The following is a 16,955-nucleotide window of genomic DNA, read 5'->3' as shown; positions in this document are numbered from 1 at the left end:
TATTTAGCTAGACCAACCAGAGGTTGCTTCAAAAAAAAACAAGCTGGAGCCCACGAGGTCGATTGTTTATGGAGGGCAAGTTCGTTTATGAGGTTGAAGGGTTGAAGAAGGTCGCTGTTACATAAGCTCGCCGCTCGGCCTGCCCGGCAGTTTGGCAAGTTGAAATGTCGAGACTCGAGAGTTCAATGTCGAGACTCGAGAGTTCAAGTCACCACTCTCGTTGCCGGTCCGAATCATGCCTCGCGTCTTGAGCATTCAGTCACATGTCGTATCTGGCTATGTAGGTCAGACTCATACAAACGTCTTCTATCTATATTGAACATGGGCGATAAGTACGTGGTGCTGATGTTTGCTTCAAGTTCTGGTCTGATTTGCTTCTATTCGGCAGGAAACAAATCGGCCACGTTTCCGCTGCAATTGCTTGGCTGGGAAGTTGATGCTCTAAACACTGTTCAATTCTCTAACCACCTAGGTAAGTCGTGCTGGTTTGTATCGGTATCGTGATCCCCAGTCAGTCCTCAGTCCTTACACTCCAAATATGATACTTCAAGGTTACGGTCTTCATGGTGGAAGCAAGATACCAGTCGAGCATCTTATAAGTTGCATCGATGGTCTTGAAAACAATGATCTTCTCACATACGATGCGCTTCTCACCGGTACGTTTTTCCTTATAAATAGCGATCTATATCGACTTGCTGTCGAATTCATCAAGACTTTCTTCCAAACCTTTTTGTAGGCTTCACGCCAGGTCCTGAAGGCATCGATGCCCTGATTTACTCTATCAACAAAATCAAAGGAAAAAATCCTAATGTGACCTATCTCGTGGATCCGGTTATGGGGGTCAGTGATTCATTTAGGATGAAACCAACAGTGTATTTCTTGCTTGATTGCTGAGAAGTGTCCATCACAGGATGATGGCAAGTTATACGTTTCTGCACAGGTCCCGCCAAAGTACAAAGAACTTTTGAAACTAGCAACTTTAGCCACACCGAATGAATTCGAGGCACAAATCTTGACCGGCCACCCTACCAGGACCATCCCCGAAATTCGAGCCTGTCTTCGAGCTTTCCATGAAATTCATGCTCTCGAGCACATAGTGATCACCTCGATCTCGATCCCGATCTCTTTGGTTGCACATTTGGACGATCTACCTGCCCCAGATCACGAAGGCAATGTGTTGATCTGTGTAGGGAGCACCAAAGACACCGAGCCTTGGATGATTGTTTTCCCCAAGAGAAGCAAAAGATTCGTCGGGGTCGGTGATCTATTTGCGAGTATCCTCCTTGGCCGATTGCTTTCAACAAAGCCAATCGATTTGTCTCGGGCTGCCGAATTCGCACTGGCTTCAACCCAGGGCGTCATGGATCAAACGGATCTCATTTCCTCCCGCGATGTTCCATCTGATAGCACCCTTTCTACTCAAGCTATCAAATCCCGTCATTCCGAACTCAAGATCATACAAAGTCGGGATGTGATTGAAAGTCCGATAGTCAGATGGAAGTGTCGCAGTTTTTGATACGATGGTCTCAGTGACGTCTCGATGACGTCTTAAGAACATTCTTCTCAGTTTTGACGGAAATTCCTTCATTTGGCTGTTCCCTTGGAATGATAGTTCGTGCGCGTTTGTAGCATGCGGAATCCGGATGTTGTTTTGCCGAAGTACTTAATGCGACCACCACAAAATTTGGAAAGCCTTGTGTCATTCTCATTTGGATTGCTTCAACTTCTGATTGCCCCGTAATTCCACAGTTCGTAGTAGTACGGACGCACTTGCTACATAAATCTGATGGGTGCAGAGCTGCTGGGTTCTTCTTTGTGCATCTTCAACCTTGACTAGGCAATGCGTGCATCTGAATAATCTAGAGAGTCAATTGATGTATTCATTCCCCTTTGACATTGGTTGTTGAGGCAAGCTCCCCATTTCTAAACCATCTGAGGCTGGGCTGGATTAGCGATGGATGTGGCTTTTGTCTGGTCGACAAGCTAGTCTGCCCGGCTTGGCACTGGTAACATGTCTTTACCCTTCTAGCTATTTGACCCTTTGGTTTGGTCTTTAAATACTTGTTCCTCGAAAGGGACTGTCTGCTCATCATCAGCGCGCCACACTCCCCACCACAGCGGAATTTTTAAAGTTGAAACAGAAGTACGTGGACTGATCACATCTCATCAGAACTACCAAGCAGGCAATAGTCGTACTGATTAGGAAACACAATCTTTTATTTCACTGTAGACTAAACCTGCAACGCGTTCTCAACGGCCTCTCACCACTCGGCACTCAACGCAGAATTAACCAAGAAATACCCACACCTCAGAAACAGGTAAATTCAACTCTTGAGCTGTGATTGTTGAACAAAATTAAATCGTAGCTCTGCATATTCTTGCAGGTTACTCTCAGAACCAACGCACCTCTTATCGCGAAAGAAGAATTTCAAAGGACGGCACCCAAACATGGAATCGGGCGATCTCACCTCCAGCGCAATCCAGGAGGCGTATGATCTTGTTCCAAAGTTCGCTGGCAAGAACTTTCCAATTTGGCAAGCCAGGATGAAGACGTATCTCGAACGCAGCCGTCTCTTGGATGTGTGCGAAAATGATCAAGGAGAGACGCCTTCCGAAGCGATTCAGAAACAAATGAATGAGGCAGCTTTCCGTCTCGCTTGCAAGATCGGGGACGAAGTGTATATGGGCATCTTCAACGGCTGCGACGATGTCCCTTATAAAATATGGAGCAAGCTGACAACAAGATATGCCGCACCAACATCCCACAATCGAATTCGTGCCTTTATGAAGATGGAGCAACTGGAGTTCAAAGGTGACATGCCCGCGTTCATAATTGAGGTCGAGGGCGCCCTAGCGGGAATGCAGTGCGTTGGATGGGATGTGATGGACCATAGCACATGCGGCAAGATTATTTTTAAACTCACGAAAGACCGACCTCAGCTACTCGAAAAATTCTCCTACGATACAGAGCCCATGTCCGACCCATACATGCTGCTCGAAAGAGTGAGGCAAATCGAGCTTGACATGCCAATCCCAGAAACCAATACCAACCCCAGGAAGAGACCCCGAAAAAGATGCAAAGATGGAAGCCATAATCCTCGGGCCAACCACCCTCAACATCGATGTTTTGGCCTTCACCCTGAGATGAGAGCTGCCAAAAAGCTCAGATCAAGGTCCTGAGAAATTCGGGCGTCCATAAGTAACTCTCATGGTATACCGCCATTTTCTTGCCGCCCCCACACCAAACATAAATTAACAACAACTATGAACCATCTCCAAACTCCGCTGCAAATAAGGCTAATGTCTTGCATCCATCGATTATCTTCTAACAAGACTCCGCCGTCTATCAATCAATCAACCGTTACCCTCCCACTCTCAAGTATATAGCCAAATCTTGTAAATCGTGAATTCTTCATTTGATCAAAATCAATTTTCCTGGTTTTAATTCATGTGCGTAAATGTCTCGAGCATTTGCCAACACGCCAATCCCCCCGAGAACTCACAAGCCAAGTTTGGAACACACAAACGACTTGGCACGGAGCACGTCAGTGTCGATGACCACCAGCTTGGATGATAAACGCCAGCCGCACAAGACTGTCAGGATAAGCTTATTTTCAATGGGTTTGGTTCGTTTAATTCTTGGCCTGGTGCCGCGGGTCAACTCCTTAACTCCGAATGCATCAAGTATTTCAATGAGAAACGCATCATTTTTCTGCTTTCTGTTTCAAACTCTGACCGTGTGCAATAAAACGATTTCAAATTGGAAATAGTGCTACATATGTTGTTGCTCCTTATTGGAGCCTGACAGTGGGAAAATGTGTATACATACGAGTGAATTGACTGAGAGGAATGTATGAGAATACACAAAAGAGAGAAACAAGGTTTGTATTTATATACATGAGTTATGTAAATACAAACAGCTGTCGAGTCGAGTAACATGGGATAGTCCCATGTCTATGGTAAGTCATGACACTATGACTTACGTCGACCACTGTAGTATGGGACGTAATGTCATATTACGTCTCCGTGCTACAACACCCCCCCACTCGACGAGACCACTCCCAACGTTATTGTCTTTTGAAAATTGTGGGTGACTGGAGGGAGGTTCTTGGTGAAGATGTCCGCAAACTGGTGTTTAGTATCGATCCATTGTAGTGCTATTTGTTTTCGGAATAGCGCCTGGTTAGTAATATAGAATTCTCTATCTGTGTGCCGGGTCCGTTTGTTGGAGGTCTCATCACCGCAGATCTTGACCGCCGCTTGATTATCGCAGTATACGTTGACAACAGTGTCCGTGCCGGTCATATCGGTGAGAAGGTGCCTGATCCACAGGGCTTGTTTTGTTCCGTGTCCCAAAGCCATGTATTCCGCGTGTGCTGTGGAAGAAGCGATTGTTGCCAGCCTCCTGGCTATCCAATGAATAGGGCAGCCGTGAAATAGTATGAGAATACCGTAGTTAGACCGCGAGAATTCTCCCCCCCAGTTTGCGTCGGCGAAGCACGCCAGTCGGGGACTCGTAGTATCAGGTCGAAGACGGAGGGCCTGGTCCTGTGTAGCTGCTACGTAGTTGACTAAATGCCGGATACACTTCCAGTGCTCCTCTCCTGGGCACTTCGAGAAACGTGACAGAAAATTGACTCCAAATGTAATGTCTGGTCTTGATCCGGCCGACAGATAACTCAGAAAACCAATAATGGAAAGATACTTTCCAGGGTCGATGCCGGCGGTCAGAGTAACCGTAAGAGGCAGGTTTCCAGTGGGTAAAGGAGTTTTCGCATGGCTGATGCCGTCCCAGTGCAACGAGAGTAGTTTCGATATCAGTTTTGGTTGGCTCAGAGAGAAGTTATCAGCCCCGCGTGTTACTTTTAGTCCAACAATATCCGATAGTGACGATGACCATTTGATTTCAAGGCAGTCGGATAGGGCCGTTTCGAGTTCGCGAAGAATCTTGTCGGTGGATCCAGTGACTATCCCGTCATCGACGTGGATCCAGATCACAGAAGGCCCATCGGACTTGCTGAGGACATAGATACTGCTATTGAATTGTGAGCTGATGTACCCTAGTCGTCGAAGTGTGCTAGATAAATGTTGCCACCAACAGCGGGCAGCCTGTCGTGTCCCGTATAGTGCTTTGTGCAGTAGGCAGGCGTGGCCAGTTGGTGCGTTCAGTCCTTCGGGAGCCGCAACCCAAACCTCTTCGTCGATAGGAGAGTTAAGATATGCGGCCACAAAGTCAAAAGTGTGTACCGGCCATCCGTTGAGTGCAGCAACTGAAAGAATCAACCTCATTGACACGAACGTAGCGGTTGGGGCAAAAGTTCCGTTAAAATGTTCCCCCTCTATCTGCACAAATCCCTTTGCGACATACCGAGCTTTAAAACGCAGCACTTCACCAGTCGCCAATAGTTTTCGAACGAAAACCCATTTAGCCCGTAGAATCTTGATTCCGGGGGGCACAGGTTTGAGGGACCATACGGCAAGTCGATCTAGATTTGACAGTTCCTCGTCAATCGCCGATTTCCATTTTGATGCGTCGACGTCTTTCATCGCCTGCTTGTATGTCGTGGGTACGGAAGCGTCCATTATTTCCGGTAAAAAATTGATGGCTATATCCACCAGTATGTCTTGAGATTGCACTAGAAGTTCATCCTCGAAATTACCTAGTTGCAACGCAAAACCGTCGGCCAAAGAGACAGAAGGCGATAGGTCGATGTTGCTGGGAAAATTTGGAAAAGTCGCAACGGCAGAGTGGCAGTAGGTGCCCAACTCAGGAACCCAGAATCCCCAGCCTTTAGAATTGGGTAGATAAAATACAGCATAACCTCGTAGGGCCCGGTCATCGAGTTTGCGTCGTTTTTCAGCCTGGACATGTATGAAAGCCACAGATCCAAAGGGACGCATACGGTCGAGGTTCGGTTGAAGACCGAAGAACCGTTCGTAAGGAGTGAGGTCACCGCTGGCTGCATTCGGTATGCGGTTAAGGGTATAGCAAGCCCCAAAATTCTTTGGGAAGTGTGCTGTTGAGAAGGATGGTCCTACCCATATCTTGGAGGGTCCGGTTGAATCGCTCAATCGTGCCATTTTGGTAGTGATGATAGGCTACCGCTCGTTCTGCGGTAATGCCTTTGGCAGAAAGAAACTCTCCAAAGGCTTTGCTGTTGAACTCGCCGCCATTATCAGATCGCAAGATTTTCAGTGGTTTTTCCGTCCTGCGCTCCAGACGGAGTATGGTGTCCTTCAGAACCGAGGCCGCTTCGCTCTTTTTTGTCAAGATTTTGACTTCAGCGTATCCAGACCCGATATCGCGAATAGTGAGTACGTAGAGTCCTCCTCCAACCGCCGGTACTTCAAACGGGCCTACAAGATCTACGTTCCAGGCGTCCATAGGCCGAAAATCGCGTTTGTCATAAGTCAGGGTATTTTTGTTCACGCTTTTCGATATCATGCATGCCGGGCATTGAATGTCGCCTTTTGGCAGAGATTTTGGCAGTCCCAGTGCCACTCCAAGGGCCATCATTCGACGAATGGTTCGAAGGCTTGCGTGTCCAAAACGTCGATGAACATGCAGTAACAAAGCTTCATCTGCGGTAAGCTTTGGTAACTCAAAGGGTCGCGAAGTAGCAACCGGCACCGAGAATTCAAATGGCACAGCGTTACGAGTATCATTTGCAGTAAGTACGGATACAGCGTTGGGGTTATGGACAACGTGGGCGGAAGGGGCAGGCAGATTGTATAAGGAAGGCACAGGGGGATTGGTTACAGCGTGAGAAACGACAGACAGTGGTGGGTTGGGATTCGAGGGATAATGGGGCAGGGATGGAACAGTAATGACAGAAGTGGGATAGGGAACAGGGGATGAGGACACAAGTGGTTGAGAGACAGTCATAGAAAAAGTAGGCTCCGGTGAAGAATTTGATGTCCGAATAGGTGCAGGAAGCTCCCATTTCCGATTAGCGGGGTTGAGGACTGAGCTGGTCCAGAATCGGGTGCCGTGCGAAATGTGAAAAGAGTCGGATTTGAAGGAAAAAGAAAAACCTGCTAAACGGAGAGCTGCTGGAGAGATGAGCGTGTGAGCTGCATGCGGGCAGTAAAGCACCTCATTGATGACCGTAAGCGTTGAATTTGCCCCAGGAAAAGTGAGCGTTCCCTTTGCTGTGATAAAACGGGAGGGTCCGTTAGTAGCAACGCGAAGGGGAATAGGGGATTTCAGCGTTTGTACATTTGACAGAGCTTTTATATCACCGGTCAGATGGTGAGTAGCACCTGTATCAAACAGGGCAGGGGAAGCAGCGTACGCGGAGGGGGAAACAGCGGAAAAGTTCAATTCGCTGAACATCGGTTGGCCATCAATTCCGTCGACTTCCATGTTCTGAGCTGATGGTTGCTCGTTTGGTGTCTCGACCTCAGCCTCTCTTGCAGCTGGTCGCTGGCTTGAGCTCGCCCTGGTGTTCTTAGGGTAAACAGGTCTGTATATGTCAGCTGGTCGGAGATTCGAGGCCGGAGACGGAGCCGGTTTTGCTGGCAATGGATGAAAGCCGGTAGGCGGAACAGGGGGCGCCAGGATCGGGTAGTAAGCCGTATATTGCGGAGCCGGATACTGATGGTTTTGATTCGGGTTGGATTGCTGATTTGGTGCCGCTGGCACAGGACAGACACCAATGAGATGGTCACCGGAACCGCATCGGAAGCAATGTTGAGGGGCTGGCGTCCTGAAATTTTCTGGTCGACCGGCCAAGGTGTACACGTTGTCGGGATGGCTTTCGACGGATGCACTTCGTTGAGCTTGAGCCGTCGCTTCGGCAGCGAAGGTACTGGGGGCGATGTGTCGTTGTTGAGCAGCTTCACGGCCCTTTATCTTTTCTTGGCAGTCGTTCAGGATGTCGATCATCTCCACAAAAAGTAATGGAATTTGTCTTCTTGCAGCTAATTCTTGATCGACACGATAGTCGAATTCCTGTCGGAGCGGGGTATTGTGACCAAGCGAACCCTGAAGAAGCACACCGAAAAGGAAATCCTTCGTGAGAACGGCGCCAGATTCGGTAAAATCTAAGAATTGGCGTTGATAGGTGGCTGCAACTGAAGTAGCCGGGGTCGACAGATCGCACGTAATCGACTATCCCAACGATTCATTTGAGCCGCCCGACTGAATGTTGTGAACCGGCGGCGTATAGCATTCATGATTTCGAAACTGCTGTCCAAGCCATCGACCTCGGCCTTGATTTCTTGGGATAGCAATGTTAAGAGAATTGCCCGAGCAATCTTATCAACACGGTGACGGGAAAAGTCCTTGAAGTAATATTCTTTGTATTCCAGGTTGAAATCCGCCATGTCTTGGACATCCTTGAGCCAATCCCGGTAGTTAATTCCGCTTGACATGAGCCGGAAAGTTTCGGGAAAACGGAGATAAGCGTTCTTCGTGATGGGTTCTCGGTGGCGATTGTCCATTGCGTACGAAAAGTCTGGAGCAGGCTCTTCTTCGTCCAAAGGAGCCGCGGCTGGTACCGGTATGGTTTGAGAGGTCGAACTGACATGAGGTGCCGAGTCTTGTCCTGCGCAAACCGTTTCTCGCTCATTGTCGGATCCCGTGGGACTGCTTGCTACGCGTTTCCCGGCGGCGTTGCTGCTGGATCCTGCGTTTGGACCCAAACCAGAAGACCTGGTGGCGATGGAGCTGGGGGAACGGTTGACCGGTGCCATTTGCGAAATGTATGTGTAGCGGTAAAGATGTTACTGAGGAAAATGATGCTTATAGTAAAAAAAAAATGTGACTTTAGACGATAGTAGAGATATGATCCGTATAAGAGAAAAAACCGTAGAGATACTCCGTAGAAAGAAAAACGTAGAAACAGAAAAACCTTTATTGTACTATATACCGAATATAGTCAGAACTCCGTATGTATCTATTTTAAGACAAGAAAGTGCTCATAACCTATTGGAGCCTGACAGTGGGAAAATGTGTATACGAGTGAATTGACTGAGAGGAATGTATGAGAATACACAAAAGAGAGAAACAAGGTTTGTATTTATATACATGAGTTATGTAAATACAAACAGCTGTCGAGTCGAGTAACATGGGATAGTCCCATGTCTATGGTAAGTCATGACACTATGACTTACGTCGACCACTGTAGTATGGGACATAATGTCATATTACGTCTCCGTGCTACAACACTCCTAAACACCCAATCGAACTTCTCAACTCTGCATTTGGCATTCTTCTATTTCATCTCGGCCATTTTCACAAAGCCTTGCAATTTTCAAAGAGGGAAATGAATTGATGGATTAATACGCTTTGCCTTGGACTGGTTTGTGATTGATAGGATGATTTTGTAAGTGCATACCATTTGAGTTTAGAGATCCCATGTACATCTGAATTTTCTTCAGGTACATGCAGTGGGACCCAGCCAGCCAACACACTTTCGCCAGACTCATAGGTGGCAGATTTGAGGTAGAAGAGCAGACCATCGTGTTCATAGTTGATGGAGTGCAAAGATTTCGAATGGGTACCATCATTTGGTCGCACTGTCATCTCACGCGTAGCTGTAGAACATGTGCTCATCTTCGCCGCTATTTCGGCTACCTGGGTCTTGGAAAAATCGCTCAACGCAGGTATTGATGTGCATAGCAGGGTCGCCGAAGTCGGCCAAGATTGTGGAACGAGTTCAGATAACTTAGCATCACGCCACCAAAATCTAAAAAAAGGTTTTTTCATCCGATCAGTAAGGGTGTGCAAGATACTCGAGAAAATTTCAAAAAAAAAGTACTCGGTTGGTTGAAACGAAGACTTGCCTGAAACTAGCTTCGCAATCAATCATTGCTTGATCCTTCCATTTGAGGATATCCAGGACCCATAGAATGCAATTAGGAAGATCATAGATACAATCAACAATGCAGCCCGGTGGCAAGTTAGTGTTAAAATGGCCGATTTGGTGAGCGTTTTGTCGACTCAGCAAGAGGGTAGACATGTTTCCTTAAGTTTTCGAGGCATAAATCACCCTAGGGTGGGGCGATCGCATTGCAAAAACATTAATAATTCGAAACTCTAACGTTCACCACTTCGCGAAAGAATAAATAAGAAAGAAGTGCATCAATCAATCGGATACGTACCGCCGTATGAGGATCGGGTTTGATCGTTCAGAGTTAACGCTAGACATCGTTTGCCTTTAGGTACCGGGCCGACCAAGATCCAGTCCTCCTCGAACCAAGCAGGCAGACCCGACGAGAGGTCTAGAAATTCAGCCCTCATGCATCGGTCGCGAAACCTACGATACTTGTTTGGTTTGCAAGTCGAAATTGATTGGTCTTCATTGGCTTGATGGTGTTGGCCGACTTTCGGGGGATTCTGGACATCTTCTTCCTCGTCTGCATCGTCGTATCTTCCTTCCGAATCAAGATCTCCATCATCATCCTCGCCCAGAAAACAATCCGCAAGGTCTTCGATTCCTCTGATAGAGTCAAACGTATTTGAGCGGCGCTAAGCATCGAAAGCAAAATGGATGATCTGTAAGAATTCCAGCCTCTCAAGATTTATGTGCGGAGAATACTGACTGCTCTTTGGACCGCCAGGGCTTCCCGTCTCCGTTTCTCCTGGCCCGATTCATCCATGACCAGACCGAGCTTGAAATTAGTCCGGCGAAGCTGTGTCCGTTCCTCCATCTTGTCTGATTGTCGTGGTCCAGCCGGGTCGGTCATAGCGGAATGCGAGGCGGGGATCCCCGCCTCAGATCGCTGGTAGACTGGTAGTCCGTGGTTCGGGGGGTTTCGGAGAGAGTTACAAAAAGCTCAGAACTGGTAAACTGTAGCTCACCAACTTAACCCCTCCATCCCTGAGAAACTTGTTGCGTGGGACCAACTGAAGGGAGGGAGTCCTAGATTTGCTTTTGGTGGGTGAATTATTAAAAGAAGGCTCACTCACTGATCTCTGGATGAATTTGATTCTTGTTTGGATTTTTTCCGCTATCCATCCCCATCTCCTTGATCAGTGATGATTTGTCCAAGACTAACATGCAGTAACTAGGGATTCTGTACAGTGGGGGGTGTGTGGCACGGGATGAAGCTGCAAGCAGGAGTGTCACTCAACTTACGGCCCCAAGACAAAAACATGAAGGTTCCTGCCCTGGTTCTCCATGATCAGATTTTACATCTTTTGCTCCCCCAAAACTTAGTCACACAATGCAAGATGGTGAGGGTATAAAGGATTGAAAAATACCAGCTTTTCTAATTCTCTCAGGTTGCCATCATATTTCCATTGAGTCTCAGCTAGCTATGATATTTCAGTTGGGAACATGTGATGTGATCATTTTATTTTGGAGCTTTGAAAGATGAAAGATTCAGCATGATTTTTCTAGATGATTTCCTTAGTTCTGAACATTTGGTTATCCCATTAATCTGTGAAATAGAACTTATTGATTGTTTTGAGATTGGCTTCTCCATATGTTGATAGTGCTTGAAGGGATGTAGATATTGTGTTTGAGTGGGCCCCAGTGGGTAGATGTTTTCTGATGTGATGCTGCAGTGGATTGAGTTTCTGGGCGGGGGTATGGGGGCGGGGATTGCTGGTGGGATGGTGATGGTGTGATTGTTGTTGCGCGGCCTGAGCCAGCCTTCACTTCACAGCCCGCCGAGTGCTTAAAAAGCCAGAGCCCACCCCATCAGAACGGCCACCCCCCTCCCTCCTCCCCACCCCTCATCTCCCTCCCCACCCATCCACATCCCAAAACATGTGTGGCATCTTTGCCTATGCCTCCTACCTCGTCGAAAAGGTTCGTCTGCCACCCCACCTTCCCGCATCTTCTGACCAGCGATCCCCTCCCTACGTCATTGCCGATCGGCCTCACTGTGCTCACTGACTGCGCACGCACAACCATCCCTCTAGGATCGTCGTTACATCATCGATACCCTGCTCAACGGCCTCCAGAGGCTAGAGTATCGTGGGTATGACTCTGCTGGTCAGTCCTTACCTCCCCCTCTTCCCTCTCTGCCCTCTCTGCCAGCTGCTGCTAACCACACCCGATCTGTGTTGGCTATCCTGCAGGTATCGAGCTCGATGGCGACGAGCCAGGCCAAGTGTTCATCTTCAAGCAGGTGGGCAAGGTCAAGTTGCTCCGGGCGCACACCGACCAAGCCACGATCGATTTCACCAAGTCCTTCCTCATGCAATCCTCCATGGCCCATACTCGTTGGGCCACCCACGGCCAACCATCCTCGTTGAACTGCCATCCCCATCGATCGGATGCCAACAACGAGTTCACTGTCGTCCACAACGGGATCATAACCAACTACAAGGAACTCCGATTGGTCCTCGAGAAGAGAGGCTACCAATTCGAAACCGAGACCGATACCGAGGTGGCCGCCAAGCTCTGTAAATTCCTCTACGACAACAGCAAGGGTAAAAACTTGACCTTTACCGGCTTAATCAAAAGCGTCATCAAGGAATTGGTCAGTCAGCCCTCCTCTCCTCTCTCCCTCGAAACCCTGCTTGACACCGTGCTTATGTATACCCTGCTGCTTGCTGGTTGCTCTCTTTCAGGAAGGCGCATTCGCATTTGTCTTCAAATCGGCTCATTTCCCAGATGAGATCGTAGTGTGTCGAAGAGGCTCGCCAGTCTTGATCGGGGTCAAGACTGAGAAGAAGCTCAAGGTGGACTTTGTGGATGTGGAGGTAGCTGGGCCCAACGAGGGCGAGCTAGAGTCCTTATCGTCCCCCACCGACGCGGCCTCACAAGCCAAGTCTGGCTTGCTTGCTCCGCCCACCGAAGGCGGCTTGAAGCCCGGAGGAGCCAAGTTGATCCGATCCCAATCCCGGGCCTTCTTATCCGACGATGGCGTCCCCCAACCGATCGAGTTCTTCATCGCCTCCGATGCCTCGGCGATCGTCGAACACACCAAGCGTGTCTTGTATTTAGAGGATGACGATATTGCCCACATTGCCGAGGGCGAATTCCACATCCACCGTCTCAGACGAAACGATGGGGTCTCCTCCGTCAGAGCTATCGAAACTCTCGAGATGGAGCTCGCCGCGATCATGAAGGGTAACTTTGACCATTTCATGCAGAAGGAGATCTACGAACAACCCGAGTCTGTCGTCAACACCATGAGAGGTCGAGTTAACTTCGACACCGGAAGGATCAACCTCGGAGGTTTGAAGGCCTACCTTCCTACCATCCGACGATGCAGGCGCATCGTTTTCGTGGCTTGTGGAACCAGTTTCCACTCTTGCTTGGCGGTAAGCCTTCTCTCTGAAAACCCCTTTGAACGCCGAATCTTGCGACATGTACTAATCAACCGCCGATTTCTCATCAGACACGTGCCATCTTTGAGGAGCTGACAGAAATCCCGGTTTCGATCGAGTTGGCGTCCGATTTCCTTGACAGACGATGCCCAATCTTCCGAGATGACACGTGTATCTTTGTCTCTCAATCTGGGGAGACGGCGGACACGATTCTAGCGATGCGCTACTGTCTCGAGCGGGGCGCGTTGAATGTGGGAGTGGTGAACGTGGTAGGCTCGACGATTTCGCGCGAGACGCATTGCGGGATCCACATCAACGCCGGGCCGGAGATCGGAGTGGCGTCGACGAAGGCCTACACCTCCCAATACATCGCCTTGGTCATGATGGCCATCCAGCTCTCCGAAGACCGCATGTCGCTCACCGAGCGCCGAAACCAGATCATCGACGGCCTCCACGAATTGCCCCGTCAGATCAGAGAGATCTTAACCCAAGATAAGGAGATCCAACAGTTGGCGGGCACGATCAGCAAGGAACGAAGTTTGCTCATCATGGGCCGGGGCTACCAGCACGCCACGTGCTTGGAGGCCGCGCTCAAAGTCAAGGAGTTGACTTACATGTCTGTCCCTCTCCTTCCCTACTCCATTTTCTGTGATTAGTACTGAGTGTAACTCTTGGCTGAGACAGGCATTCCGAAGGTATCTTGGCTGGAGAATTGAAGCATGGCCCGTTGGCTCTGATTGACGAGAAGTAAGTAATTACACTCCGGGAAGAGAGTATACAAGATACTGACTTGGCGCGATTTCCTTTCTGTGTGCAAAAAGCATGCCGGTGATCCTGATCATGACCAAGGACTCTCTCTACCCGAAGGTCCAATCGGCCCTTCAACAAGTCACCGCCCGCAAAGGCTCGCCGATCGTGATCGCTAACGAGGGCGACACCGGCTTGACCGCTGCCGACTCCACCCGGATCTTGAGGGTGCCCCAAACGGTGGACTGTTTACAAGGCCTCTTGACTATCATTCCTATGCAGTTGCTCAGCTACCACATCGCTATGTACATCCCTCCCCTCTCCCTTCAGTCTCTCGGTTTGCTCTCGCTAAAAACTGATTCTCTTCTTGGCTTTTGCTTGGCGCTTTGTAGCTTGAGAGGCGTCGACGTCGACTTCCGTAAGCTTCTCTTCTCCCCCCTTTAACAACTCAGTTCTTTTTCCCAGATCACTTACCTGCCTTCCTTCCCCATCAGCCCGAAACTTGGCCAAGAGTGTCACGGTCGAATAAGGTAACTGAACAGCAAAAAAACAAACGCACTCTGAGAGGATTTTGTTTTTTTTGTGCAAACTAAGAGAGGTGGTTTTCCTTGAGTGTGTATGTATGTGGCAGTGGACGCGTGTGTTCCTACTTTTCTCGCAAGTCTATGCGTCGGATCCGAGGCCAATGAACCTCTCTCTCCCTCCCTCTTCCTATTTATATTCTCTTAGTCTGCCTCGAACACGTACATACATATTTATTTATATATTTATTAGCACGTTCTGGGTCTCTCCTTTCTCCATACGCTTCCTTTTCTTTCTTTCTTTGCGTCTATTAGATGGACTTGGCCTCCGTGACTCTTTCTCATTTGGTTCTCTTTATACAAACTCATGAAATACATAGTCGGTGATCGTGTTTATTTATTTATTTCCGCATGGTTTGGGCAGATTGCAGTGGTGATTTCTGTGTTGTCTTTGCCGGAAATATGTGACGGTGTTGGCCTCGATTCATGGACTTTCCTGTCCAGGAGGAGTCCTCTTCGCCGACCCGGTACAAGCAGTACCGGGTTTCGAGGAGGATGGCTTCTTGCCGGGAGGATGCAGTTTGTACCGGGTTGTTGAGGGCTTGCCGCCGGGTCGTCAAAGAGTCCGCTAGGGCAAACGATAAATCGGGTGCACCATCTCCCGGGTGGCCAAAGTTAAAAGAACTGCTCCAGGGTAATTGGTATAACTGGTACCGGATCACCAAGTATAATTCCTCGCCGATAGCCGGTACACCTTGAGTAGGATCCCACCTCGGTGGCCGGCACCTTGTACCGGATCACCGCGGAGGATTCCTCCTCAGTAGCCGGGACGTGCTGCCCCGGGCGCCGAGGGACAAAGCCTGACAAAGCTCACAGGCTCTTGGCGGATATGTAAAGCCCCCCAACAACGACAATGCAGCCGTGCAACTTGCCGAGGAAGGCACGCGAGCAATGAATAAGAAAGCAGGATGGAACCCTCTACGGTCACCATCCTCTGCGAGGGCTCTGAGTTGACCGCTGCACCATTGGATCCGCAGACATCTCGCTGACGTTCCTGGGGCTATTTGCTTCTCCCGGACGCGTGATCACGCTGGCCGACTTCACTTGCTGGTCTGAGACTGAAACCACATACACTTCTTGGAACATCGGCTTCCACATTGCTTGCTGGTTACACTTTTATCCTAAAACGCGAATCCACTACCTCTTCAAATCTGCCATCGGCGCGGCTCTAGACACGCTACAAACATCAACCGTTTCTCCATACAGTCAGAGTGACACTTGGTTATGAGGGGGAAATGTAAATTTTTCAATACTCTTGTTCCTGCCAGAAGAAGGGAGAACGAAATGGCATCGTCATTCCAATAACAACGGCATATAACGGCTTGATGAATTCCGCCCGAGTTGGCTCATGCAGCAGAGTTGGTTTGGGCCTTGTTGGAGCACCCCCATTCTCCTTGATTCGCGGGAGTTCGCGGGATTAAAGATGGTTGAGGGTAAAGTTGAGTACATGTGCATCACTGCAGTCTAATTACACAGCCCTTCTTCCGACCCTTTTCCATGTGTCAGACTATTCATTCAAAGTCGACTATTCGTGGGTTTGTCCTCAGGCGCCACATGGGATACGCTATAGAATAGAGGTCCCATCTCACATGCTTCTTTCCGTTCCAGGATCCTCCGTCTTTCAAGCAAATCCTTGCGTATCCACCTTCAGTGAGCTTGAAATCGAAGAGGAGACACTTGCTTTTTGACAATCTGCTCGGCTTTTAATCCGATCGTTCAACCCAAACCATTTGCCGTTCAAGCCGTTCATATTTCAATGTTTCCCATGGCGGCCCGGTTGATTCTTTACCTGGTATATGGAACGGTGAACCATTCATTACTTTTCCTTTTTGTTGTTGTTGTAGAGTCTGAGACAATGCATGATGCTTTATTTTTTGACAGCTTTTCGTTGGAAGGTGCTTGGCGATGGATCATCTTGACCAACTGAATCGGGTTGGTTTGAAAGAAGGCCAAGATTTTACTAGCTCACAAGACTTCGAAACAGCTAGCTCTACTTCAGATCATGAGCCGCAAAGACAAGTCGCGGGCTTAGCTCGCCCATCCAATCCTCGGGTAAGTTACCGTCCTGGATTGCTTCTGATGAAAGATTCATTTTGACTGAACCATGTGGCTATCGTTCATAGAATTCAGAAGAAAACCGAGAGCCTTTAATATTGAGCTCATCTCATCCGGAACACAATAGGAACATTATTGCTGATGTACCCGACACTTGCCCAATCTGCTTGGCGGAATGGGGATCAGGTGAAAAAATCACATCATGGGAGGGGTGTGGCCATGAATTCCACAAAATCTGCATCGAGGAAGCCAAGAGAATAGAGCCCGTTTGCCCGGTTTGTCGGCGATCGGTCTTGGGAGAAGAAGCCCCGGCATTGGAAAACAGGGTCGCACTCATTGCA

General features: G+C 48.8%; 5 protein-coding genes across 5 annotated transcripts; 3 read left to right on the top strand and 2 right to left on the bottom strand.

Moving 5' to 3' along the window:
- Positions 1-68: 68 nt before the first annotated feature.
- Positions 69-1,516, top strand: PtA15_2A456 (uncharacterized protein; the record flags this gene model as incomplete). The annotated part of the gene is made up of 6 exons (XM_053166479.1): positions 69-110; positions 209-284; positions 389-472; positions 552-656; positions 737-840; positions 911-1,516. The coding sequence occupies 6 exons, from the start codon at positions 69-71 to the stop codon at positions 1,514-1,516; spliced, it is 1,017 nt and encodes a 338-aa protein (XP_053017697.1).
- Positions 1,517-2,631: 1,115 nt separating this feature from the next.
- Positions 2,632-3,180, top strand: PtA15_2A455 (uncharacterized protein; the record flags this gene model as incomplete). The annotated part of the gene is made up of 1 exon (XM_053166478.1): positions 2,632-3,180. One exon carries the CDS (start codon positions 2,632-2,634, stop codon positions 3,178-3,180), a length of 549 nt encoding a protein of 182 aa, XP_053017696.1.
- Positions 3,181-9,195: 6,015 nt separating this feature from the next.
- PtA15_2A454 (uncharacterized protein) lies at positions 9,196-10,692 on the bottom strand (the record flags this gene model as incomplete). Its single annotated transcript, XM_053166477.1, has 5 exons — positions 9,196-9,247; positions 9,342-9,692; positions 9,790-9,970; positions 10,108-10,474; positions 10,549-10,692. The coding sequence occupies 5 exons, from the start codon at positions 10,690-10,692 to the stop codon at positions 9,196-9,198; spliced, it is 1,095 nt and encodes a 364-aa protein (XP_053017695.1).
- Positions 10,693-11,720: 1,028 nt separating this feature from the next.
- Positions 11,721-14,507, top strand: PtA15_2A453 (uncharacterized protein; the record flags this gene model as incomplete). Its single annotated transcript, XM_053166476.1, has 9 exons — positions 11,721-11,762; positions 11,876-11,948; positions 12,035-12,438; positions 12,530-13,225; positions 13,303-13,847; positions 13,916-13,978; positions 14,053-14,283; positions 14,371-14,396; positions 14,473-14,507. 9 exons carry the CDS (start codon positions 11,721-11,723, stop codon positions 14,505-14,507), a joined length of 2,115 nt encoding a protein of 704 aa, XP_053017694.1.
- A 393-nt stretch (positions 14,508-14,900) lies between these two features.
- On the bottom strand, positions 14,901-15,657 carry PtA15_2A452 (uncharacterized protein; the record flags this gene model as incomplete). Its single annotated transcript, XM_053166475.1, has 3 exons — positions 14,901-15,157; positions 15,222-15,333; positions 15,523-15,657. The coding sequence occupies 3 exons, from the start codon at positions 15,655-15,657 to the stop codon at positions 14,901-14,903; spliced, it is 504 nt and encodes a 167-aa protein (XP_053017693.1).
- Between the last annotated feature and the right edge of the window lie 1,298 nt (positions 15,658-16,955).

The sequence above is a fragment of the Puccinia triticina genome, chromosome 2A (assembly GCF_026914185.1).
Source record: "Puccinia triticina chromosome 2A, complete sequence".
Taxonomy (NCBI): Eukaryota; Fungi; Basidiomycota; class Pucciniomycetes; order Pucciniales; family Pucciniaceae; genus Puccinia; species Puccinia triticina.
The sequence above is the reverse complement of the archived record's forward strand: the minus strand, read 5'-3'. Positions and strand labels throughout refer to the sequence as shown.